This window comes from Microtus oregoni, unplaced genomic scaffold, assembly GCF_018167655.1.
Source record: "Microtus oregoni isolate MIOR12 unplaced genomic scaffold, Mior012 000018F_ref0000195, whole genome shotgun sequence".
Classification (NCBI taxonomy): Eukaryota; Metazoa; Chordata; class Mammalia; order Rodentia; family Cricetidae; genus Microtus; species Microtus oregoni.
In genome coordinates this window covers 40,066,991-40,092,856 of record NW_024543077.1, presented here as the reverse complement: position 1 = coordinate 40,092,856, position 25,866 = coordinate 40,066,991, and the positions used below count along the sequence as shown (strand labels likewise).

General features: G+C 47.7%; 1 protein-coding gene and 1 non-coding gene across 3 annotated transcripts in view; one reads left to right on the top strand and one right to left on the bottom strand.

The window, feature by feature from the left end:
- The window catches only part of LOC121458934 (alsin-like), a 55,416-nt gene extending 29,910 nt beyond the window's left edge, over positions 1-25,506 (top strand). Inside the window, exons 13-35 of one of the 2 annotated variants that reach the window (XM_041668362.1) lie at positions 1,119-1,184; positions 5,467-5,629; positions 6,772-6,903; positions 7,235-7,363; positions 7,673-7,743; positions 8,043-8,109; positions 8,663-8,865; positions 8,981-9,046; positions 10,025-10,123; positions 10,591-10,755; positions 11,367-11,478; positions 11,732-11,809; positions 12,490-12,623; positions 14,328-14,492; positions 16,529-16,646; positions 17,227-17,384; positions 18,309-18,431; positions 18,780-18,956; positions 20,653-20,698; positions 20,879-20,940; positions 21,476-21,625; positions 22,582-22,678; positions 24,369-25,506. In XM_041668362.1, coding sequence (XP_041524296.1) covers positions 1,119-1,184; positions 5,467-5,629; positions 6,772-6,903; positions 7,235-7,363; positions 7,673-7,743; positions 8,043-8,109; positions 8,663-8,865; positions 8,981-9,046; positions 10,025-10,123; positions 10,591-10,755; positions 11,367-11,478; positions 11,732-11,809; positions 12,490-12,623; positions 14,328-14,492; positions 16,529-16,646; positions 17,227-17,384; positions 18,309-18,431; positions 18,780-18,956; positions 20,653-20,698; positions 20,879-20,940; positions 21,476-21,625; positions 22,582-22,678; positions 24,369-24,407 — 2,620 coding nt within the window. In that variant the 3' untranslated portion in view covers positions 24,408-25,506. Of the gene's footprint in view, positions 1-1,118; positions 1,185-5,466; positions 5,630-6,771; positions 6,904-7,234; positions 7,364-7,672; positions 7,744-8,042; positions 8,110-8,662; positions 8,866-8,980; positions 9,047-10,024; positions 10,124-10,590; positions 10,756-11,366; positions 11,479-11,731; positions 11,810-12,489; positions 12,624-14,324; positions 14,493-16,528; positions 16,647-17,226; positions 17,385-18,308; positions 18,432-18,779; positions 18,957-20,652; positions 20,699-20,878; positions 20,941-21,475; positions 21,626-22,581; positions 22,679-24,368 lie in introns of both variants that reach the window. The other variant, XM_041668361.1, reaches the window with a different exon arrangement.
- Positions 12,832-12,938, bottom strand: LOC121459163. Its single transcript, XR_005975918.1, has one exon. It is a non-coding gene; the product is annotated as a U6 spliceosomal RNA (small nuclear RNA).
- Positions 25,507-25,866: the final 360 nt, after the last annotated feature.

Here is a 25,866-nt window from a genome sequence, read left to right as displayed (position 1 = left end):
AAAATTAGACTTTGTTATTTGTATGAAGGTTTCAGCTTTTATTAGTGCAATTTTCCCTTTTTTTTTAAATCTTGTATTTATTTACCCCACCATACCTCCCCCCCACTTGATTACTCGTGACCTTTTGCTTTAAAATGAAGTTTCTGTGTGTTGAGCTACCGTGTAAAGCACAGTAGTTATCTCTGCAGGTAGGATAAAACCGATTTACTTCTGGTGGGTGGAGGTTGAGACAGGATTTCTCTGGTAACAGTTCTGGCTGTCCTGGAACTTGCTTTGGAGACCAGGTTGGCCTTGAACTCACAGAGGTCTGCCTGCCTCTGTCTCCTGGGTGCGCCACCACCTGGCTCAGTAATTTACATTTTTAGCCTCTACCACTGAGGCTCCCTTTAGGAAGAATTTCCCATCCCTGGCAGTATCAGTCGCTTACTAGCCCCAGAGTCTGAAAGGAGTGTTTCTGCTCAGAGCAGTCTGTCTGGATCACTGGTGGTATTTAATCAGTGTGATCTATTAGCGGTCTCACCCAGCTCCCTAGTGTTTCCTTAACCTTCAGTGTTTCTTTTTTTTTTTTTTCAAATATTTATTTATTTATTATTTATACAGTATTCTGTCTGTGCGTATGCCTGCAGGCCAGAAGAGGGCACCAGACCTCATCACAGATGGTTGTGAGCCACCATGTGGTTGCTGGGAATTGAACTCAGGACCCTTGGAAGAGCAGGCACTGCTCTTAACCTCTGAGCCATCTCTCCAGCCCAACCTTCAGTGTTTCTGAAGACTTAATTGGAGAACTTTAAACGAAGATTAACCTTGCATTAAAAACCCTACTGTTTGAACTGTGTTTTCTCCTGCTTGTTAGGTTAGTTAAGTGCCACCTGCCTGGCAGACCTGCTTGGCACCAGGCTTGTGAATCTTGTTTCTGTTAGCATTCCTACTGCCCTGCTTCTACTATCCCCTGCAGCATCCGCCTGCCCATTCTTCTCTGGTGGTAAGAATCCGTTACGGTGATGTCCCAAAAGTTCTGAAATTCGAGGGTGAGATTTCAGAAAGTGTCTAGATAGGCATTTGAAACTGCACAGAGCTAATTTCCGTCACTAATGCCGGTGTGTCTTCTTTTCCGCCAGGTACTGCACATCAGTCTCAAACTTCCTGGTGATGGGAGGATTCCAGCTCCTCGCGAAGCCTGCCATGTAAGCGGTCCGCACCTTCCACTCACCGTCTGACCGCTGTAGAGTGCACGTTTGGGGTTTCTGTTTTTCCTGTTTTATTTTATCAGTTTTTGTTTATATTTTTATTGTATTCTTTGCCCTCCCCAAGCTCCTCTGAGATCCTTCTCCCCAAAACTCACCCAGTTTTATGTCTTTTTCTCTTAAAAAAAAAATAGGAAACATGGAGTCAACTTTGTGTTCAATTGCTTCACGGGGCCTGCCATGTGTGGTTGATGTGTCCAGTGTCACACCATTGACTAAAGTGGACTTTCCCTCTCCCAACAGCCATCAGTTGCATGTAGCTTCATGGCTAGGGCTGGGACTAGTGTCCGCCTCTCCTTCTCAGGGTTGGGATTTTGTCTAGTTGGAATCTGCCCAGGTTGTGTGCATGTGGTCACAGTCTCTATGAGCTGATGTGTTTATCAGCTCTGTTAATGTCTGGAAGATGATGTCTCTTCAGAAACATCATGGCTCTTAAACATCTTCCTGTCTCCTCCTCTGCAGACCCCAGCTTTGAGGGGAGGGTGTGATAACGACATCCCATTTAGGCTTGAGTGCGCCGAAGTCTCTCACTCTGCACACGGTCCACTCACGGGTCTCTGTGTTACTATCTGTTGCAAGAGGAAGCTTCTCTGGTGAGGGCCAGCAGTACCGGTCAGTGGGGACAGCAGTGTCTGCAGGAGCTGTCTGTCTCATTGCCGTGTTTACTCAGCAGAATAGGTTTCTCCCAGGGCCTGGGACCCATCTAGTCAGATACAGGTTCTGTCTCCTGTGGTGGGCCTTAAGTATCCGGCTACCCTGTGCCATCGTGCCATTACCACACCAGGGCATTCATTCTGTCAGGCCTATCACTATTGTAGCTGGCAGAAACTGATGGCTATTTCCTCCTCCGGTGCTGTGTATTGCAGCTTCCAGCAGCTTCCAATTGAGCAACAGCTCGACTTCTCCATAGTCCATGACATAAATATGTAATGTTTTCAGCAGTAGGGTCTTACTGTTGGGTAACCAGTGACATTGACCGTGGCCTGCAATGTTGGGGGGATCTATAGGACTCCTTTGGCCAAAAACTCCCAAAGATGTAATATATTCTTGATACCGAGGGTTTTCTTTGGTAGCATATGATGTCTTGGTGTACTGTCTCCTTCATTATATGATAACTCCATTTACACTTCTTTTGGATATATTAGGAAGTTTCTACCGTGGGAGTTTCCAATGGCTTTTCATTTGGAGTACCATGGGAAAGCTCTGCATAGTCATTTACCCATGAATCAAAGCGCAGTGTTCCATTAACTCTGAGGACAGGGTACCGTTAGCCCCTGACTGTCACCAGGTGTAGTTAACTCTGAGGACAGGGTGCTGGTAGCCCCTGACTGTCACCAGGTATAGTTAACTCTGAGGACAGGGTGCTGGTAGCCCCTGACTGTCACCAAGTGTAGTTAACTCTGAGGACAGGGTTCTGGTAGCCCCTGACTGTCACCAGGTGTAGTTAACTCTGAGGACAGGGTGCTGGTAGCCCCTGACTGTCACCAGGTGTAGTTAACTCTGAGGACAGGGTGCTGGTAGCCCCTGACTGTCACCAGGTGTAGTTAACTCTGAGGACAGGGTTCTGGTAGCCCCTGACTGTCACTAGGTGTAGTTAACTCTGAGGACAGGGTTCTGGTAGCCCCTGACTGTCACTAGGTGTAGTAGGATTCTGAAGGAGCACTAAAGTCTAAGATGCAATATCTGGTCCTTCAGTGCTGGCTTTTGTTAGACCTGACACTGTGGTCAGCTCAGCTCTTTTCACAGCAGGACACCTACTTTATTTTCATCTGAAAGAATGGGAATTTTTCTCCCTTTGGAAAAGAGCAGATGTTGTCTGCTGTGATTGCAGAAAAGGGTACCTCGCACGGACTACATCTCGCTCCTGGACAAATAATATCACAACCTCTGATACAACAGTGGATCTAATAACACAGGCAAACTGAAAGTTCTATATTTTAGTAGAAAATACTTCAGATATTCATTCACCACCCATACTTAACAGGTTTAGTCAGGTGTGTTTTTATTTTCTATGCTAACAGGAGTGCTGACATCTTGGTCTTACTTCTGGTTTTTGTCAGTCTGCTCCTTGTTTGTTGACCTTGGCTGGTGTTCAGCAAAGGATTGCACTAGGAGTTCTAATGTGAGTTGAGGTGCCTCTTCTCCTTTGGTGTTTTCTGGAATAGTCTGTATAAGCCAGGAGGCGTCTGTGTCTTGAAGGCTGGGTTGAATGCATCTTCCAACAAAAACAAAATCAAACCTTTGCCCTTCAGTGGGAGTGTTTCCTCTGGGGAGTTTTTGAACTGCTGGTTTGGTTCTGTAGTGAGTAAGTCTGTCTGGGTCTATCTTCTTACGACTTTAGTCATTTATTTGGAAAATTGTTTGTTTTATCTGTTTCCATTTCGCTAGCATTTCTAGTTTTGTCTTCAAGTGTCTCATCTCATTTCTCCCCACTATTGTTCCCTGCTGTCACTTATTTAAGCCTTTTTATCTTTTGTTTGTTTTGGTGAACCAATACGTTTTATTGGGGTTACTCGTGGAAATATGGGTGAGGAGTTACAGGAGCAGAAATGATTCAAAGGCAGCTGCAATGCCGTAGCCCACCCCAGCATGGGTGACAGCTCACAAAGCTGGGAACCTGCAGCTCGCTGCACAGCCTGCAGGCAGCTCAGCAGGCTGGAGAGCGACCCTTCCAGTCTAAAACTATTCCAGACAGAGCTGGTCTGGTCTTCAGAGTCCTCTTTGCAGTGTGACTTGCTTATTCTTGGGAAGTAGGGACCCAGTGATTCTGGTCAGTTTCAGGAACTTCCTAAGGCTCCTTGGAGTTGTCTACCTTCCTGCTTAAGGCGTTTTCCCTGCAGAATAGAATGTTTCACTCTAAGAGGAAAATGTTATATATACTTCATCTCTTCTTCCAGCTCTTAGACTCTTCCCCAGTGATCACAGAGTTCAGAGGGATGACTGTAAGTGCCTTCCGCTGGGTAAAAACTCGGCCACCCTGTCCCAGCGGCAGTCACTTGTCCTCAGGAGCTTCACCAGTGTTTATGAGTTGAGGCTGATTCCGTCAGCGATCTGCTCCCCTGACTGGAGTCTACTTTGTTTATTTTAAAAATTAGGACGGTCTTGTCAGCAGTTTGCTCCCTTTTAATGTTTTCAAAGATTGGGTACTGTTTCTCATTTTAAAATGTTATATTAGCATATATTAATTATTCATAATAGTAGCTTAATTACAACATTTACATGCCTGTGTAGAATGTATTTTGATCATATGACCCTCTTGCCTTCTTCCCAGTCCCTCTGATTCTTTCCTTTTCCGCCCTGTACCCTTCCTCTTTCATGTCTATTTTCTTTAATATCCCAGTGTTTTTGTTAAGGTTGCTTACAGGATCATGGACTAGGAATTATTTACTAGGACCATCATACTAGTGACTACACCACTGAAGAAAATGCCTCTCCCTTCCCCATTAACCATTAACTTCTCGTAAGTCCTCATGGAAAGGTGGAGACTCCTGATCTTTATTTCATTAATTCATTGGTGGTCACCCATGAATCTTTCAGATTCATAAATTTAGACAGTTCATTGATTTTTCATTATTATTATTATTATTATTATTATTATTATTATATCACAAGGCTGGCTTCAAGGAGAACTCCTGACCCTCCTGCCTCTGCCTCCCGAGTACTGGGATTACAAGTGTGTACCACCACGCCTGGTTTGTCCTGTTCCTCTAAGTCTAGTTCAGTGGTCAGTGTGTGCTGGCAGTCGAGAGGGAAGATAGAACTTAGATGTATTGTTAGTTCCACACCAGTGCTCGGAGCAAGGAGCCCTGTTTTCCCACTGCGTCTCTGTTCAGCACAGCTCAGCAGTGGCCAGACCCGCCAGAGTCTTGGGACTCTGGGCTGTGAAAGTAACGGAATGGTGCCAATTTATCCTTTATCCCCGAAACCATGGCGTGCTGCGTTCATTTCCTAGAACACGAGGAAAGTCTGTTACCAACCGTTTCTATTAGAGTTGCTGTTGCTACCGTTGCTGTATCCTGCACTTTAAAGTCCTATTTTAGAGGTTAAAAATTATAATTCTGTTACTTCCACCTGGGTCACTTTATTGTGTCTGTATTCATTTCCATAACACCAAGGCTGTGCTGTGTGTTCTGAACAGTTACTTGCAGGGAGACTTTCTATGTAACACCGTTCATATTGTTTATCCCAGATGATCATAGGATCCCGTTTCCCTCTCTTCCAGTGATTTCCTAAATAAAAACCAAGAACTCTTACAAGATTTGTCGGAAGTGAATGATGAGAACACCCAGTTGATGGAAATACTGAACACACTGTTTTTCTTGCCAGTCAGGCGACTTCATAATTACGCCAAGGTTTTGCTGAAGCTCGCCACCTGCTTTGAAGTGGTAGGTTCCCCCGCGTGCCCAGTATCAACGTAGGTTGTTTGCATGAAGTCACCGTTAAGACGCTGGGCCCCACTAAATTAACACTTAGGCGTGTCTAAAGATTTCCCTCTCTGTGAGAAAGTGGAGGAGAAAGGATAAGCAGGGTAGAGCAAGCTGTGGTTCCATTTCCAGTCCGGACCTTATTCAGACCTGTTCACCTCGTGAAGCCGGCTAGACTAGAGCGTCCGCTGTGACTGCTCCTGCAGGAAGGTCTCGGTCGCATACACGTGGTGTATTTCGTACCCTTGTCCCTGTTCTTTCTTTCTTTTTTCGGTGGGGGGGGGGGCATGGCTTTCAAGACAGCATTTCTCTGTTTAGCCTGTCTGTCCTGGAACTTGTTTTGTAGACCAGGCTGGCTTTGAACCCAGAAATCTGTCTGCCTCTGCCTTCTGAGCACTGGGATTAAAGAACTGTGCCTGCCTGGTTTTTCAGTCACTGTTGTGAGCGTGCTCTGTGTTTCTGTTTAACCACCATCAACCCTGGAGAAAGGTGTAATCGTTATAGATGAGCGAGTGGGGAGGCACAGCTGAGAAAGGCTCCCTGTGGACGGACCTGTCTGCCCTACCCAAAGAAACACAGAGACTTACATTAACTATAAACTGACCTCTTAGCTCAGGCTTATTATTAACTAACTCTTACAACTCAAATTAGCCCATAATTCTTATCTGTGTTTAGCCACGTGACTTGGTACCTTTTCTCAGTAAAGCAGTCTCATCTCGCTTCCTCTGCGTCTGGCTGGTGCTGTTTCTCTGTCTTTCCTCTTCCCACAATTTTCCTAGTCTGGTTGCCCCACCTATACTTCCTGGCTACTGGTCGATCAGTGTTTCATTAAATTAATATGAATGACAGATTTTTGCGGTATACAGGAGCTTTATCCCGCAGCAGCTTCCTTCTCCTGACTTCCAGTGTCTACCCAATCTCACATGCATGGTAGTGGAGTACTCTGACATCGCCCCCCCCCCCCCCGGGCTCCCTTCAATGGGCCACTGGTGTCCCCGGGCTGAATTTTCCTCCTGCTTCTGCTATAACACACCTGACCCGCACAGAGGATGCAGTGTGTGGATAATGTTATGTACTCGTCCCCCTTGTTTATTGGTCTCCAGGCATCTCCAGAATATCAGATGCTGCAGGATTCCAGTTTTTGTTATGAATCTCTTGCTCTCCATCTCGGCAGGAAGAGGAAGGAAGCAGAGTACACGCTGGGCTTCTGGAAGACCTTTCCCGGGAAAATGACGGTAAGCCCGCCCGCTATCGCTGGTCCCACCAGCCAGCCTCTCTCTGCTCCTCCGTTCCTTTAACGGTGGCATGGCCTTCTGAGAACCAGAGCAGTGAGTGTTCGAGTCCCCGTGCATCCCTTGGTTCCCGGGGGTCCTGCAGACTCCGCTACCTTGGGTTTCCTTGCTGCTGTTTCAGGCTCCTCTGGGCTCTAATTTTAGGAAGGGTATAAAGCTGCGATAAGCTATGACCAGAAGGTCGCCCCAAATACACCTTGAGCCTAGTTTACCCCTCCTTTGTGTGTGCATCTGTGTGATGTTGACGGCTCACGGACCGCGTGGTTCCTCGCAGGACTCCCTGCGGAAGCCAGAGCGCCGACTTCTGTGTGAGAGCAGTAACCGGGCGCTGTCGCTGCAGCATGCGGGCAGGTTCTCCGTGAACTGGTTCATCCTCTTCAACGACGCCCTGGTCCACGCTCAGGTAGGCTGGATCCCTAGCAGGCAGTTGTGAGCTGCTCTCTCATTAAGCTACACCATAGCCAGGATTTTATTTTCTAGTTTGAGAATGAATGTCAGCCATGTGCAGGGTCCTTAGAGCAGGGATGGCAAGGCCCACCTTAGGTGGCTGTGGTATGGTAATTGCAGCAGGGATGGTCCCACCACCTGCTCTTAGCCCGCTCAGGGGATTTGTGCCCTGGGGCCCACCTGACCTGGTGACAGGAAGGGACCTAGCAGAGACCCGAGGTTGCCGTGGGCTCCTCACAGATGTGTCCTGTGTTCTCCTTTCCAGTTCTCCACGCATCACGTGTTCCCTTTGGCCACACTGTGGGCAGAGCCACTTTCCGAAGAAGCCGGTAGCGTGTACGTGTGTCTCCTTCTCCTACTCCTATGCCTCTTCTTTCCTTAAGTGGGATGGTCAGGGAAAAGTGTGGGGGTGGGGGGCATAGGAAACGGGTGAAGGTCCGGGGAGCGGCAGGTGGGCCTCCTCACTGCTCCGCCCTGCTGTGTCAGTGACACAGCCCTGACCTTCTGGATCTCCTCCCTGTGTGGAGCTCAGTCTAGAGCAGGAGCAGCTGCGCTCCTGGGGAGGGTGGGGAGGGTTCTGCTGTCGGGGTGGCAGGTTGCTCTAGCTGCGGTGTTCATCCTTGGGGATGTTTTAGGAATGGCTTGAAGATAACCACACCTGAGGAACAGTTCACGCTCATCTCCTCCACACCCCAGGAAAAGGTTAGTTCTGCATGGCGTTTCCTGTCAGCTTGGCCTTTTATGTTCATAAACAAGAGACACACGTTGTTGTTGCTGCTTCGTTAATAATCCTTAAATCAAAACTAGATTTTTGCCCTTTTGTTCTGTTTTCCTGAAACAGTGACTTGCTGTGTAGCCCTGGCTAGCTTAGAACTCACAGAATTCTTTCTGCCTTAACCTTTCAAGTGCTGGGACTATGGGAGTTTGCCATGATGCCCGGCTGATCTTTGTAAATCATTTTATTTGTTTTTTGTTTTATTTTGGGTTTAGGTAGCATCTTACTGTGTGGTGGAGGTTGACCTGGAACTCACTGAATAGTCCAGGCTGGCCTGAAACTCACAGAAGCCCTTCTTGCTTTATAAAGTGTGACTTAATTTTAAACCAGTGGCAATAAATCCTAAGAGCTGGTTCACATCACTCAGTGAGAAAAGTGATGGGTGATAGAAAAGGCACAGAAGGAAAAGCCAGGAAAACTTAGTGTAGTACCTGACGGATGACTGCCCTGCACTTCCTGACGTGGACTCTCTGCCTCTAGACCAAGTGGCTTCGGGCTATCAGCCAAGCCGTGGATCAGGCTTTGAGGGGGACATCCGATTTCCCACCCTATGGAGGCGGCAGCAGTGTTCAGAGACAGGAACCACCCATCTCAAGAAGCGCCAAGTACACTTTCTACAAGGATCCTCGTCTGAAGGATGCCACTTATGACGGGCGCTGGCTTTCGGGGAAGCCTCACGGCAGGTGAAGAGCGCTCCGTCCTTTTCTTGGGGAAGGGGGGTGGCAGTCACCTTGTGGAGACAGCCTTGTTTATCCGAACCATGACTTGACGGTTGTTCCTTTTGTTTATGCCGTCCAGGGGTGTTCTGAAGTGGCCGGATGGGAAGGTGTATTCTGGCATGTTCAGGAATGGCCTGGAAGATGGGTAAGGAAATTGTGTAAAGTAGCAGATGAATTTAAATCTGGTCTCAAGCTGTTGACTGTTGGCAGTTGCTTTTCCAGCAAGCTGTGGACTTCTGCTATGTAGGCATTAGGGTGCTTTGGATTCCTGCAGAAGATGAGCTAGGGCAGAATTTGTGAGTCAGCTGACCCAGCAGTATCACCGGGACACACAGGACATAGAGAAATGTTATTTTCAGTACGTTTGCAGAAATAGCTTTCTCCCCTCTTGGTGTGCTGAGGATGTACTGCAGGACCTTGGGATTGCTGGACAAGCGCCCTACCGCTGAGCTGCTGCCTCTCGCCAGCTTTTAAATAGTTTCAGATTAGCCGGGCAGTGGTGGCGCACGCCTTTAATCCCAGCACTCGGGAGGCAGAGGCAGGTGGATCTCTGTGAGCTCGAGGCCAGCCTGGTAAGGTAGTTTCAAATTCATTTCTCTGTTAAAAGGGAAATCTTTGGAGGGGTGTTATGGAAATGATACTCTGCTGACCTCACTTTTGGATAAGTGTGTCATCACATTCCTTAGTCCACTTAAAGTGGAGAGGCTAGCATACATGCGTGACAGTGTCACCGTTTGTGGTTTCAAGCCCTTCAGTGGGTATCTAGGATGAAAGGAGGATTCGGACCCTCACTAGAGAGATGCTTGAGCTGTGTGTGCCATGATGTCCCCAGGGAGACAGGCTGCAAAGTAGTGGCAGAGACGGGAGAGGACACAGATGTCCCGCTTTCCAGTGCCGTTAGAGTCAGGCGTCTCACGGTGGCCAGGGAGCAGGCCTGGGTTCCACTCCCCAGCCTTTGCAGATGGCTTAGCTAGTAGACATGACTTCAGCCAAGACCCACTCACCCCTGTCCTATAGGTACCATTTTCTCTGTCCTCCTTGCTAAGATGCTTGTTTGTAATCACATGCCAAAGGTGAGCACATCACTTCTGCATCTTCTTAGGCTTTTCCTTCTCCTTGGCAGATATGGTGAATACAGAATCCCAAACAAGGCCCTGAACAAAGAAGACCATTATGTGGGCCACTGGAAAGAAGGGAAAATGTGTGGCCAAGGGGTCTACAGGTAACGGTGTGCGTGGGAAAGGCTGTGGGTCTGGTGTTGCCCTTTCACCAGAGCTGTGTACAGAGGCTTCCTAGAAGCATGCCCTCGTCCACAGCGTGATGATAGTATTACTAAATGTGGCGTGTGTCTCCATCTACCTACCGAATAAACTATGACTTTCTATACAAGACTCATCTATACGTCTAACTTTATTTTTTACTTGGTTCTAATTTGAACAGAATTTTCTTGCATTCTTCCTAGCTCATTATTTCATTTCCCATGAGGGACTAAGCACATATTTTTTCATGTTAGTGCAAAATATTAATGACATCACCTTTAATGATTGAGGCTTAGTCCTTCAAACTGAGGGTTTTGGATTGTTTTTTATGCTTATATAAACGAATAGTTCTAGCCACCCAGAAAAGCGTAGCCTTGTATTTCCTGCAATTGGTAATGCACATGCTCTCTCTTTGCCCCTTCCGCCGCAGCTACGCCTCTGGTGAAGTGTTTGAAGGCTGCTTCCAGGATAACATGCGCCACGGCCACGGTCTCCTCCGCAGCGGAAAACTGACTTCTTCTTCTCCTAGCATGTTCATTGGCCAGTGGGTGATGGATAAGAAGGCAGGATATGGCGTCTTTGATGACATCACCAGGTACAGTGCTCCACTTCTGTCCCCTTTTCTGCCCCTTCTCTCCCTCCAGTAAACCTCCCACGTAAGCCCTGTTGTATGCCAAGACTCCTTCCCGCCATTTTTTTTTTAAAATACACCAGTAAGAACCTTCTGGGTTTAAGTGGGTGAAAGTTAAACCTTTTGTGACAAATTATTTAAAGTTTGATTCTATTATAGTTTGAATGTGTGCTATTCTTTCTTAATTGCATATTTTATTTTGAGACAGGGTCACACTGTGTGGCTCTGGCTAGTCTTTATCTCTCAGAGATCTGCCTGCCTCTGCCTCCTGAGTTTAAGGTACACTCCACCATACCCGATTTAATGAGATATTTTTATGTTATGGAGGAAGTATATAGAGCGTATTCAGTCTGTTGGGTAGAACATACACAGTATCAGATCCCTGTGTGAATACTGCTCTGACTGAGATGCCTTTTGCATCACACTGTCTTGTCTGAAGAGGTGGCGTGGGCTACACTGACTAGAGTAGCCGCAGCAGCTCGACCCAGGGGTACAGCTCAGATCTCTGTCAGAATAGTTCTCCACTCTGTCCTTCTTTCATTTGATGGTCACCTTTCTTTCTTATTTCTGCACAGGGGAGAGAAGTACATGGGGATGTGGCAAGATGATGTGTGCCAAGGAAATGGAGTGGTCGTAACCCAGTTTGGGTTGTATTACGAAGGCAACTTCCACCTGAACAAGATGGCGGTGAGTGGGATGTGCCTATGTGGTTCACATCGACTTTTAGAATCTCCTATGTCCCTGATGTTTAAAGTCTTTCCATTACTGTTTTCTTTGGTTTTGTCTGCTTTGAGGTGAGGCCTCACTCTGTAACCTGGGCCAGTCTGGGTCACTGTATAACTTAACTGCCTGCTTCTGCTTCCTGATCTGGGGTGTCTGGCCGGAGGCTTTGGGGCGTGACTTCTGTGGTCCATGTTGTGACTTGTGTTTCTCCACTCAGGGAAATGGAGTTTTGCTGTCAGAAGATGACACCATCTACGAAGGGGAGTTTTCCGACGACTGGACCCTCAGTGGAAAGGTCAGGAAGCAGCCTGGTTCTTTCTTCGCGGGCTCTCACTTCTTCTTGACTTTAAATTTTTTAAAGAGACTAAATTTCTTTTTGTGCATTAATATCTAATTGCCTCAGCACCTTTTCCCATTAAATGCCGGAACTCATTGGCTGTAAACACCCTAAGAAGTCAAGGATAAACTTGGCTGCTGGTCTTCCTCCTCCTCCTCCGTCTCCCGTGTTGGGGAGTGCACCATGATGCTCAGCTTCACTTGGCCGTAGCGCATACGTATTTTTCCCTCAATGCTTGATTTCCTGTTGCGCCGATGCCTGTTCTGATCCCTCTCGTGTTAGGGTTAATTCGTTCCCCATCCTAGTTTTCCGTGATAAGGTTTTCCGACTAGGGACTTAGGCGCTTTAGAGTTTTCTGAGACAGACATCAGCAGCCATGGCTTTGGCACGGCTTCAGCAGCGCCTGTGAGTGGAATTCAGTGCGTTTCACCCCACTAAGAAGATTTCCCGTTTTCCTGTGGATTTTTTTCCTTTTACCACTGAGTTGTTTTCATACCTTCTCTATGGGCATGTATATACACGCATCTTTTGTTTATCAGACTGGCAAAGAACAAATTAAAAAGGAAAGTGTTAAGTATTTAGTATTTTTCCTCTTAATTTTGTAATTTTCTAACCCCACTTCTCTTTCACTTACCCAGGGAACACTGACCATGCCAAACGGAGACTACATTGAAGGTTATTTTAATGGAGAGTGGGGGTCTGGGATAAAGATCACCGGAACCTACTTCAAACCTAGCCTGTACGAGAGTGATAAAGACAAGCCCAAAGCCTTGTGAGTACTCACCCTGGGGTAATTCCTGGGTGTTCTGAGTTGTCTTGCTTTCATCAAAGTGGGTTAATATTTTAAAGCAAACTCAAGTTTTACAATTGTCCTTTTTTTTTAAATATTTATTTATTTATTATGTGCACAATATTCTGTATGTATGTATGTATGCCTGCAGGCCAGAAGAGGGCACCAGATCCCATTACAGATGGTTGTGAAAAACATGGAACGCTTCACGAATTTGAGTGTCATTCTTGCGCAGGGGCCATGCTAATCTTCTCTGTATCGTTCCAATTTTAGTATATGTGCTGCCGAAGCGAGCACTACAATTGTCCTTTTTAAACAAGCTGTAGCTTCTATAAATTGCCCACTGCCTCCAGTAGAGATAGCTCCATCTGTAGTCCTGACTGAAGGCAAAGATGGTTCAGAGGTGCAGGTGTGGAAACGCACACACACACACACACACACACACACACACACACACACACACTCCAATACAACCTGCATCAGTGAGGAAAAGGCAGAATCGAAGTATAATTATTCTCTCAAGTTTTGGGTTGTCTTTTCCCTCTTGATTGCATCTTAAGCTTTGGGTTCTTTGTTTTTTGTGCCCCTTTACTGTGTATCCCTGGCTGGCCCTGGACTCAGTCCCCCTGCCTCAGACTCCTGAGGACCAGGCTGACAGCTGTGCACTGCACACAGTTGTTGGTGTTTACCGCTGTCAAGGCAGGGGACCTGGGAGAATGGATAAATGATAATGGGGCGGGCTAAAGTTTCATGCAATAGTCAACTTTATTCAGATATCAGACAGTTTATACCAGGGGTTCTCAGCCTGCGTCCCGACCCCTTTATCAAAACCTCTGCCTCCAAAAACATTCATATTACAGCTCATAACAGTAGCCAAATTACAGTCATGAAGTAGCAGTAGGAACAATTTTATGGTTGGGGTCACCACAACATGAGAAATTGTTTTAAAGGGTCACCATCTTAGGAAGGCTGAGAAACACTGGTTTATATTCTGAGGGTTCAGAACAGTTTCATGACTAAAGTGTATGGTCACAAGGACAAGCTGCACGTGGGAAGACCATAGAGTCTTGTAAACAAACAACCACCACCACAGTGTGGCGTACACTCACTTCTGTGTGCTGCACCTGGGGGGGAGCACTAAAACACCCTGGGAACAGTGTCATGTTTGGAAGAAACTGAGGTCACAAGAGGTCTTATCCCTGGAGTGTCCTCACCAGCACTCAGAATTCTCACAGGATCCCGTTCTTGGGCCATGTTCACACATTGTGCTTTCATTTCAGATTCTCTGTTCCAATGAGAACTCACTGCGTTTTCTGTCCATGTTGACTTTGTTGTTGTTGCTTTATTTTGTTTTATTTGTATTTTTAGAAACCCGTATGTAATACATTTCACAATTCTTGTAAAATGTTTGAAGTATAGAAAACCACTGTTTTATCAAGAGTCTATTTCCCAAAGTCAGTTCTGTAGAAGTGTAGACATCAGATCAGTACTGTTGTGTGTAACAATCCATGTACAAACACTAAAGTAAATCCCTTCTAAATCTTCCTCCAGTGTTTTTAAGATAGAACTCCCTCTGGTGTTCTGGCAGTTTGGCTCGCAAAGCATTTTGAATTGTGTATAATTTTTATCCTTGGGGATGACTTTTCACAAACTCTGAAGCAAAGGCTGGTGTGGCTTCGTTAGCAGGAAGCTGGGAAACCTGGCGGTGGCCGCGGATGAGAAGTGGAGAGCTGTGTTCGATGAGTGCTGGCGCCAGCTGGGCTGTGAGAGCCCAGGCCAAGGGGAGGTGTGGAAGGCGTGGGATAACATTGCCGTGGCCCTGACCACCAGTCGCCGGCAGCACAGGGACAGGTGAGCAGACGCCTGGCAGCCCGTGGCAGAGCCCGTGGCAGAGCCCGTGGCAGAGCGTGTTAAGCCAGAAACTTGAAACCAGGCAGCAGTCGGGTTTGTGTATCCAGCTGCAAATGTAATGTCTAATATGGTTTGAAAGTCCGTGGGAGGGGGCGGCACTGCCACTCAGAGTGCATTGTGGGTAGCTTGGTCTGCCCTGTCCCTAGCAGAAGCATGCCGTTTGGAAGGAAGGGAAGCGTGTTTTATATTTTGAACTTGGAACTGAGTTCATTATCAATCATGGCTGAATCATAGAAGGCTCTCTGGGGAAAGGTGTGGTGTGGCCTGCCAGCTCAGGGCAGAAGACATAAAGAAGAACCAGATTTGCAGGGCAGAGGTGGTGCTTGCATTTAATCCCAGTACTCAGGAGGCAGAGGCAGGCAGATCTCTGAGTTTGAGACCAGCCTGGTCCACAGAGTGAGTTCCAGGACAACCAGGACTACGCAGAAAATCCCTCTCTGGGTGGGTGGATGGGTGGGTGGATGGATGGGTGAATAAGGACCACATTCAAGTTTTAGATTTGAAATGTACAGTAACCCAAAGAACTCAGCATGGGCTCAGGAGCAGAACTGAGGTGCTGATGGTAGAGACAGTGAACTTGGGAGTAGGTCAGCAGGAACCAGCTGCTCCTAGCAACACAGGTGAAACCTGGCTGGGGTGGGGATGAGCAGAGCCTGAGAACCGGTGGTTTCAGTGTGTTCCAATTCTAGAAGAGAAGAGAGACGACTCTTGTGCTCCCCCAAAGGACTGAGGTTAAAAACAACCAACCAACAAAAACCCAGAATTCTACAAAAGAAGAAATGATAATGATACGGGTGGAAAACATTTTTGAAGCATTAATGACTGAGAAAGGCTTGTAGTTTGGAAAGACATGAACCTGTAAATTTAAGAAATTGAGCAAATTCTTGGGAAGAGAAGTCCGAGGTAGTCACGTTCAGAAGCATCACTTTCATAGTGAAAGATCTTGAAGCAGGGCTAGAGAAGAGTGGGGCTCGCGCACAGGGCTAGAGAAGAGAGTGGATCACACGCAGGGCTAGAGAAGAGTGTGGATCACACACAGGGCACCACGGCCTATGAGTGTGCTCAGTCTCAGCAGGAGCCTGCAGCCCAGCATTTCCCAAACACTGAAAGAAAATCAGAGATGAACTTTTCGTTCATCTTTCCCTTTTCCCCTTCCTCTTCTCAGTTTCTCCATCTGCCTCTCTTCTCCTTTCCCAATGCCCACAGGCACTGCTGAGCATTTAAACGGAATCTCTAGTTCCCGAAGCAATCTTGCTTGCAGGTAGTTGTTAGCGTTGTTCCTTTGTTGCTCTGATCTTCATACATAACCGCACACATTTGATCTTTCAACAGTTAGTTTTGCGCTAATTTTCATTTGCATCTGTTGCTTTCCAATATCCGCAATTAAAGAGAATTCAAGTTTTGACTTCAACAGACAATGATACTCTGTATTTATATGTGAAGAAGGTAAACTAGACTGGAGTTGCATGGGCTCCTTCACCAATGGGCCCTCCAGTCACCCATGCTCCTTGCTGTGGGCAGAGGCCTCGCTTCTCTTGCCCATCTTCATCTCGTTCTTTGCTCCTTCATTTATTATTTTTAGCTCTTCCCTTATTTCCTTCTCCTTGGCAAGACTGGCACCAGCTGTCATTTCAGGTCCATGTTAAGGATTGCCCGGCACTGCACCTTCAGTTGGACAGTGTACAGTTTTCATGGTTCCTTACAGTAATGAAGTAATGTCAAATGCTGTCTTGAGTAGACTTATGTAACAGCAGGTCAGCCACATTGAGTGCATCGGGTCTGTGCTGGGTCAGAGTAGCAGGTCAGCCAGCTTAGTACATCAGGTCTGTGCCGGGTCAGTGGACGCCCAGGGTAGCAGGTCTGCCACCGTGAGCAAGAAGGGTCTGTGCCAGATGCTCCCCTTCCTCCTCAGTTGGCTACTCTGCGATATTTTGCTTTCTCATGCGAGATGCTGAGCTCTCCTCCTCTCTCCGCAGTCCGGAAATCCTAAGCCGTTCACAGACTCAGACGCTAGAGAGTCTGGAGTACATTCCTCAACATGTTGGCGCCTTCTCTGTGGAGAAATACGATGACATCAGAAAGTATTTAATCAAGGTAAACAAGTCAAACGACCTCGCTTCCGTGAGTTAATCATGAAAGACTGTAGGTCAGCTGGGTGTGGTCACACACACCTGAAACCTCAGCATGCTGGAGGACCAGGCAAGACAGTCTGCTAACCTGAAGCCAGCCTAAGCTACAAAAGCCCTCTTACGCCCCACTTCCCCTCCAAAACAAACAGACTCATCATTCAAATGTTAACCTAGTCTTGGTTTTACTTTCTCTGTTTTGTTTGCTAAATCTTTGACTTTTTGAAAAGATTGTGAGCTCCTGTACTCAGATGCACACACACAGTTTAAAGAAAAAAAACTTTAAAATATGTAAAAAGGAAAGCAAAAGTAAACAGGTCACAAAATGTGTGGAACGTTGTCCTGATGGAAGGCCACGGTGTGAGGCCTGTCCCACTGCGCAGCTCCCTGCGGTTCTCCCTACAGTTCGGGTAGGCCCAGTAGTTAGAAAGTTCCTTTTTCCTGACCCCAGTTCGACTCCTGGTGTTGCGGCGGGTTTATTGGGGGCTGGTTTCTGCTGCTGTTGCCCTTGCTGCCTATTGACCAGCGCCCTTGCTCCTGCTGCCCAGGCCTGTGACACCCCTCTGCATCCACTGGGCAGGCTCGTGGAGACCCTGGTGGCGGTGTACAGAATGACGTACGTGGGCGTGGGGGCCAACCGCCGGTTACTGCAGGAAGCTGTGAAGGAGATCAAGTCCTATCTCAAGCGCATCTTCCAGCTTGTGAGGTAAGAGAGTGCTGCACTGGTGTTTGGAAACTCCGGACTGTTCTGCTAACCCAGCGTTGTGCGATGCCCGTTTCCCCTTTATCACAGGAAGTAGTCACGGAGAAGATGGTTTTATGCCGCAGATTCTTCAGTAACTTAAATAATGGAAACACATTCCTGATGTGTTTGTGCTCACATCACGATGAGCCTAGCCATTGATATTCCTGCCTCGTCAGTATTCTCACTCACTAAATGTCACTGAAGGTGAAAACAAATACAAGTGTGGTTTTCCAAGTCTGATTTGGTGTAAAATAGAGCAGTGTTATTCGTATTGAACTTCTATGCTAAGGAAGGGTGATGAGCTGGGCTAGAGGAGAGGCTGTCTGATTCTGGACGCCTGAGCAGGAACCAAGAGAAGCGGTAGATGAACCAGTAACTGTCATCCAGAGGACAGATTTGGGCAGCAGCAACTTGGAGCTTGGAAGTGGGTTTTAAACCAACAAATGAGTTCTCTACTGAGTCACCTAGGAATTTGCCCCGGAAGCTTCCTTGTGTCGCCAAGCACCTTTGGACTGTGTGGGTGGGGAGGGAGCTGGGTGTCTGGACGGGATCACTGCATGGGCGTGTTGCTGTGCTTACTTTAGCCAGAATCGGAAAGCAGCCACTTTAACTTTCCTTCCCTGCTTAATAAAGGATCTTTCTGTGAAAAGGGGTGTTTGGGTGTGGCTGGTCTGGAAGGAGACCCCGCTGTGCAGTTCCCTTTACAACCACTCCATCCAGTTCTGTAGGGAGCATCATTTGAGTGTCTCGGGGCTGAAAGAGTTGGTTAATGGTGGATTTTGACTTCATAGGCCCTTAGATAGCTCAGCTGCTAGAAACTGATATTTACTTTTTTCAGCTGCTCTGGACATAGGATTTTCTGGTCTGTTTTCAATTATTGCTTAGGTTCTTATTTCCTGAGCTTCCTGAAGAGGGCAGCACAATCCCTCTGTCTGCTCCTCCACCCACTGGAAGGAGGTCCTTCTGCACTGGGAAGTCAGATTCCGGATCCGAGTCCCCAGAGCCAGGGTGAGTGAGCTCGGTGATGTGGTGGAGGGTTAGGGAGAGGGCTGCGTGACTCCCAGCTCCACATTTCTTCAGTGGCCCCTCTAAGGTTCCTGGCCACTGTCCAGGAAGGAGCAGCCACACAGAGCCAGGCATGAAGGCTGCTTAGGTGACCCTGCAAAAGCAGCCTCAAGATGGAAATGAAGGAGATTTTCAGTTTGATTTCCAGACATCCAATAGAATTGACACTTGGTCACAGACAGTCAGCTCCACGTGTGTAGAGCAGCACTCAGCAGGTCCTGTGAGCCGTGTTGTCTAGGAAGGGAAGTGCTGCCTGTTTTAACACCCCTGCCTCCCCTCTCGTGTTTGCAGGTATGTGGTAACAAGTTCCGGCTTGCTGCTCCCTGTGCTGCTGCCTCGCCTCTACCCTCCTCTCTTCATGCTCTATGCCCTGGACAATGACCGAGAGGAGGACATTTACTGGGAGTGTGTGCTCCGACTAAACAAGCAACCGGACCTCCCTCTCCTGGGCTTCCTCGGGGTGCAGAGGTCAGTACCGAACTGAAAATCCTTGGGCACTGCCGAGAAGTTCTTGGCGTGTGTGTGTGTGTGTGTGTGTGTGTGTGTGTGTGTGTGGTTTCCCGCCCTGCTCATGGTCTCATTTCTGAGAGCGCTCACAGATGGTGATGAAGCTGCTCACCGATCTGAACGTGTTCGTTATCATCTATGAACAAGATGACTCATCCCACCTAATAGAGATGCATGATTTCCATTCCTATTCCTTAGAAAAAGTTAGTTACTTTAAATCTTTGGTGGTCCTTGCCACTTTTTCCTTCTCTCACTTGCAGTTTAGAATTTCAGATCCTAAACATTTTCTCTTTATCTCAGACCCTTGTTTGTTGTTTTTGGGAATCACGTGATCATCCTCTCTAGAGTAGTGGAAAAGATGGCCCAAGCCACCCAAGGGTTGTGTCTTCATGCTGTAAAAACGTGCATACACTTAGATACTGAGAAGCTTTTTTTAATTGCATGATTTAGTAATAAAAATGTGATGAGGGTAGATGAAGGAGATATCCCGGGCTGCGGTGTGAGGGCTTTGGAATATATATGCCAAGCTCCTGGGACACAGTAGATGCCATTGTCAACATAAAAACCACAGCTCTCGACTTTCAGGACATAAGAGACAGTGACCATGGCCTGGGGTTTCCCCAAACCCCGTCTTCCAGCATGGAAGCAGTTTTACAGGGTCACAAAGACCCAGGGAGGCAGGGACATTAGCTATGCTGTAGACCCAGGATGCTCTCTAGTGACAGTCTTAGCTCTTGGATTGGTGAGATAGTATTCTGCTAAGTTAATACCACTGTAGTAATTTGAGCGGCGGGGCTGCGTCCCCAGCACCCCGGCTGCCTGGCTAGCTTATGCCCGAAATAACAACACACAAACTGTATTCATTTAATCACTGCTTGGCCCATTTCTATCTAGCCTCTTCTAGGCTAATTCTCACATATTAATTTAGCCCATTTCTAATCATCTGTGTAGCGCCCCTGGGTGCGCTTACTGGGAAGATTCTAGCCTATGTCCATCCTGGGTCAGAGCTTCATCGCGTGTGTCTGCCTGGGAGCTGGGAGCATGGCGTCTCTCTGAGGCGTCTGCTCCCGAGAGGAGAGCCGTGGAGTCTGAGCTCACTTCCTCTTCCTCCCAGCGTTCTGTTCTGTTTACTCCTCCCACCTATCTTCTAACCAATGAGGGCCAAGCAGTTTCTTTTTATTTAACCAATGACCTTCCTCCATCATACCACCTCTTATTATCACAAGTTGTTCTGAGTTAATACTTTGTAAGAGGTTTTTATTTATTATCATAAGGTGTTTTCTTTTTCAGATACAGAGTAGGGCCGCAAATGGCTATTCCAGAAGGCTGAGACTAGTCTAGGATAAAGTGATTGGTCTCTGAACCCCCAGAGTTCAGTGTTTCTGTAGCACCAAAATCCAGTCAGTCCCTCAGCCTCTGCAGCCGCAAACTAGCCACAGCCAGGCACAGCTTCTTTGTAGGAACTTTCGTTCACACTATTAAATCATTTCCAGACTCTCTACTAAACCTAGGGAAAATGTAAATAAAAACATGAAACCCAGAACCAATTTGTAGAGAAGTTATTTTTAATGGGAACAGGGAAACCAAGATAATGATCCCCCCTTTTTAAAAAGGGGGTAGACCTACCAAAATGACTTACTTTTTGCTTTCATTGTAGGAAATTTTGGCCAGCAACCTTGTCAATCCTCGGGGAGAGCAAAAAGGTAAAGCCAATTTTAGCTTCTCACCAAGCACGCTTGTCCTTGCTGTAAGGTGTCCAGTTTACATGCGTGTAGTCATGTTAATGTCGGCTTTCCCCAGCAAACTGGGTCCTCCCACGGGATCCCTTGCTTTCTCAGCGGTGAAGATGCCCCTCTTCTCTGACAGTCCTCCTCCTCACGCAGGTTTTGCCCACCACAAAGGATGCTTGTTTTGCCTCTGCCGTGGAATGCCTCCAGCAGATCAGGTAATGTCGGGCGTTGTTGCAGAGCCACGCCGCCGTCACAGCGGTGTTCCGTCCATGGCGAGGAGAAAGAACGTGTCCCCCACCCCTTTCTCGCCAATATTTTTTCCATACAAGATCTGGCTGTGTCATTTTCCTCTCCACTCCTAGAGGTTGTGAGAATTCTCGTGAAGACCACAGCTCTCTTTGTAAACATCCGGGCTGTTTTGCTCTAAAATGTCCTTGTGTTTTCAAGGAGCCGAGAGATTTATCTGAATACCCCTCTCATCAGCCAAATGGAACTTAACCAACTTCCGATTCAGAAAAGAGATCCCTTTGATCCCGTGGGCCAGAGGAAACATTCTGTCCGGGCTCTTTGACAGCCGGAGGCCTCATGCCCAGGCGCTGTAGGATTACAGAGGCCTCCGCACCACACTGGTTGCCAGTTGTGTCTGATCCGAGGCATGCGAGACCCAAGAGGGACTATTGTTTAAAAATGGCTAGAGATGGCTTTACTGGGGAAATCTTAGGATATCTCTACACTCTGTCTCCACAACAGCACAACATTTACTCCGTCAGACAAGCTCAAGGTCATTCAGCAGACCTTCGAGGAGATCTCCCAGAGTGTCCTGGCCTCCCTGCAGGAGGACTTCCTGTGGTCCATGGATGACTTGTTCCCCGTCTTCTTGTATGTGGTGCTACGGGCCAGGTATGGAGACTTTTCTGTGTCCTCTGGCTCCGTTTGTTGTTTCCCAAGTCTGCCCTTTGCTTCTCTTGAATTGGTGATAGCAGGTGCTACTACTAGAGCAGAATTTCACTTCTCTGAACCCAGGCCACAGCGGCAGTGTTTCTCAGCCTGGGGGTCGCAACCCCTGTGGGAGGTCAAACGACCCTTTCATAAGAGTTGCATATCAGATATTCTGCATATCAGATATTTACATTCTGACTCATAACAGTGGCAAAAATACAGTTATGAAGTAACAATGAGATAAGTTTATAGCTGGGGTCACCACGACGTGAGCTGTGCTGAAGGGTCACAGCACAGAAGGCTAAGAACCGCTGCCCTATGGTCCTGTCCCTGTGTTAGGCTGTTCTTTCCCTGCCCTAGTCCTGTCTCTCTGTTAAGTTCTTCTTTCTCTGCTCTCTGGTCCTGTCTCTGTGTGAGGCTGTTCTTTCTCTGCTCTCTGGTCCTGTCTCTTTGTGAGGCTGTTCTTTCTCTTGTCCTGTCTCTGTGTGAGGCTGTTCTTTCTCTGGTCCTGTCTCTGTGTGAGGCTGTTCTTTCTCTGCTCTCTGGTCCTGTCTCTTTGTGAGGCTGTTCTTTCTCTGGTCCTGTCTCTGTGTGAGGCTGTTCTTTCTCTGCTCTCTGGTCCTGTCTCTGTGTGAGGCTGTTCTTTCTCTGCTCTCTGGTCCTGTCTCTTTGTGAGGCTGTTCTTTCTCTGGTCCTGTCTCTGTGTTAGGCTGTTCTTTCCCTGCCCTCTGGTCCTGTCTCTGTGTGAGGCTGTTCTTTCCCTGCCCTCTGGTCCTGTCTCTGTGTGAGGCTGCTCTTCTTCTGCCCTTTGGTCCTGTCTCTGTGTAAGGCTGTTATTCTCTGCCATTATCAGTTGATTCCAAAGGAATGTTCACTTGAAGCAGAATGAACTTCCCACCTCTTTCTGTCTGGCACAGGATTAGGAATTTAGGCTCTGAAGTCCACCTCATTGAAGACCTGATGGACCCCTATCTCCAGCACGGCGAGCAAGGCATAATGTTCACCACCCTGAAGGTGAGTGGAGACAGGTTTTAATCTCAGTCTGCCCTTCATTCACCGTCTTATAAACCATTCCGTAGCTGCTTTTCCTTCCTTTCTTTAGTGTGTGTGGGGGGGGGGTGTGGAGAACAGGGTCTTCCTCTACATCTCAGGCCAGCCTGGAGCTTTTAGTGGTCTTTCTGCCAGTGCTTCCTAAAGGCTCCATTGCAAGGCTGAGCCCCTGTACCTGACACACTGTCTTCTTTATGGAAAAATTCAGGGTAGACTTTATTTTTCTTTTCTTTTATTGAAAATAGATTGTTCTTCCTGATTATGGCGCTTGCTTTGCCTCTGCAGTGTAACAATCTGATTATGGTCTCCCCTCCCCGTATTCCTCCCCACTCCCACCTACCCTCCCATCCATACCCACACCCTTTCTGTCTCTTGTTAGAAATCAGACAGGCCTCTAGGGAATAATAATAAAATACAATAAAATAAATAAAAAACAAGCAAATTGAAATAGGACAAAACAACCAGACAAGAAAAAAGCACAAGAAACACATATAGACACAGAGACACACTTGTTCACACACACAGGAATCCCCTAAAAACACAAAACTGGAAGCCACAATACAGATGGAAATGACCTGTAGGTTTTTTTTTTTTAAAAAAAAAAATGTCCCGCTAACATCATGAGGCAAAGAAGCTCCAGTGGTTCTCTTGAGTTTATCCTGTATTGGCCTTCCACTGCCAGGTAATAAAATCTTATAAAATTATAATATTTAATATGAAGTCCTATGTTATGGTCACATAAATAGCAAGTCCCTAATGGAAAGGATAGTGCTCATATTAACCATACAGTAATAAAATTTTCACATTGGAAATAGAAGGCGCTAGCTAAAACTGCTAAAGATATTTAATAAATATAAAAATAAGCATTGCTGTCATTGCAGCAGTCTCGGGGGTAGACAGGCAGCAGGTATGGGTGCTGTGGGGTTTGTCGAGAAGGAGGAGCGAAGGACAGGCGGGGCCCCGAAAGTGTCCAGAAGCTTAGGACCGAGCGCCAGGTTTGCGGCCTGCTAACTTGTGCTCCGTGGGGGGCGTGCAGCGATCCGAAGGGAAATAGGTAAATGCTCAGGAGGACAAACTCTCCGAGTCACAGGAGTCCAGACCGAAGTGTGCTGTGCCCGGGATACCAGTGGCACCGTGGTCAGCTTTACCCAGGGCCGGTGCGTTTGTAGTGAGGTCACTTCCCCGCGTGGGTGACTGTGGGGTAGACAGCGGCTAGGCTGCTCCCTTGTGAACGGTTACTAGACGGAGATCGTTACCATCTGATCGACAGCAGCGAGGTGTTGGTGTGTTTGCGATTGATCCTAAGAAATCAACTTCAAGAGTGGAAAGCGGGCGTCACCCTGGTGCTGTACATGGTAACCCTGAGCACGGGCAGAGGGACCATTGAACGTGCTTCTCTGACGGGCGGGCTTGGGCGCCCTGACTTGCCCTGTGCAGGGCTGCTCGGGTTAAGTCACCGTTAGCTGTGTCGGGGGTCTGTGATCACACAAGTCCTTGTGTACCTCCAGATTTCCCAGTCACCAGTGAACAGGGCACAGCTGGAGTCACAGGGAAGAGTGCAGGCAGGTGAATCTCTGGGCTGCTGTGTTAAGAAGGGATTGTTCTTTCCCTGGCCTTAAAAAGAAAATTTGAATTTGTTTTGAATTTTTTTCAGGCTTGTTACTACCAGATTCAGCGTGAGAAGCTTAACTAGGTCACCTGCCGGCTTGAGAGCTGGATTATCTCTGTGGAGGTTGCGCGCCACCTGGAGCCGCCAGTGGTGGCAGAGAACCCTGTTGAAACTGGAATGGACCGTGTGTTATTTCTGAGCCTTACTAATAATTAGAGCCCTGGGCTCAGGGCGGAGAGTGGAAAAGGAACTAGGAATCCGCTTAGCCAGTGTGCTGAGATCCACACACCTCCTTAGAAGAGGAAACCGGTTACCCCTTTCCTATAGGGAAATGTCTCCCTCGGCTCCATGACGTTGCAGGGCAATTTCCCTAGAAAGCTGCTCACGTGAAAGAAGTTACTGGCCATCCGTCCGCGGTTACGCACATCCGCTGGCAAGGAGCGGGCTGTACTTGAGACTGAAGCAGCCGTACCTTGCCTCCCGGGATCCCTTCCAGCCACATGTGCAGCATGCTGCTTCTCCGGGGGAAGAGGAAGAATTTCTAAACTGCAGCTTTAGGCTTTAATAAGCCCCCCCCCCCCGGGTATTGGTGCTGGGAGAGGTCCCATGAGGGGACTTCACATCCTGATCCTGACATGGAATGCATCCACATAGGAACCCCCGCCCCCTGACTCGAAAGGACGTAGGGATACACTGGAGTCCAAACCCTGATGCGAGCTGCTACAGAGCCCACTGGTCCCAGGAGTAGAAGGAAGACAGGATTTGTGAAAGGAAGGAAGGAAGCAGGGAATTGCAAGGGTCCCCAGCCCAGCGTGTGGCCTTCCCTGTACCTCACCCTGAACTCAGAAGGGAAGAAAGGAAAAACACACTTTGGCTGCCCCCACCTCAACAGTATTGTGACCCCCCCCACGTTTCCACTGTTTGCTCTTCTACAACCCCCCCCCCCGTTGACACTGTAGCGGTTAACGCGTGTGGTTTGGGTAACACAGGTGCTCCCGTCTCATCTGCTGTGCTCCCTGGTGAGCCGTGTCCTGCTCCATGTGAGATGACTCAGCAGGCATCAATTAACTTTGAAAAGGATCATGATTTCCGAGCTACTTTATAATCAAGACAAGTGTTTGTTAAAATACTGTTTTGGGATGTTGGCTGTAATGTAACAGCAGTTTTCATAATAAAAGACATTCATCTCTATGAAGTCGTCCATAACTGTTCGAAATGGTGTGGGGCAGGCTAAACATTTAAAGGGTGGTCAGCCTCTGTAGCTCAATTAACTGCAGCCAACTTGCTGACAGAGAACAAACAACTCTCTGACCCTAGGACCCAAGGAGGAGAGTCTTAAGGGGAATCTGTTTCCTTGAATAAAAGACACGTGGTAGTTATCTTTGTCTTTAGGATACTTTGCTGTCTTTAGGGAAGGGTAGAGAGGATCAGAGACTGTTCCCACCTTTCTGCTTGCTGCCTTCTGCCAGAATGAGCCCGCACCCTGTGGGAAGGAACCAGTGCTCACTCCCTCCTGGGGATTTCCCTTTTTGTTTTTGACCTT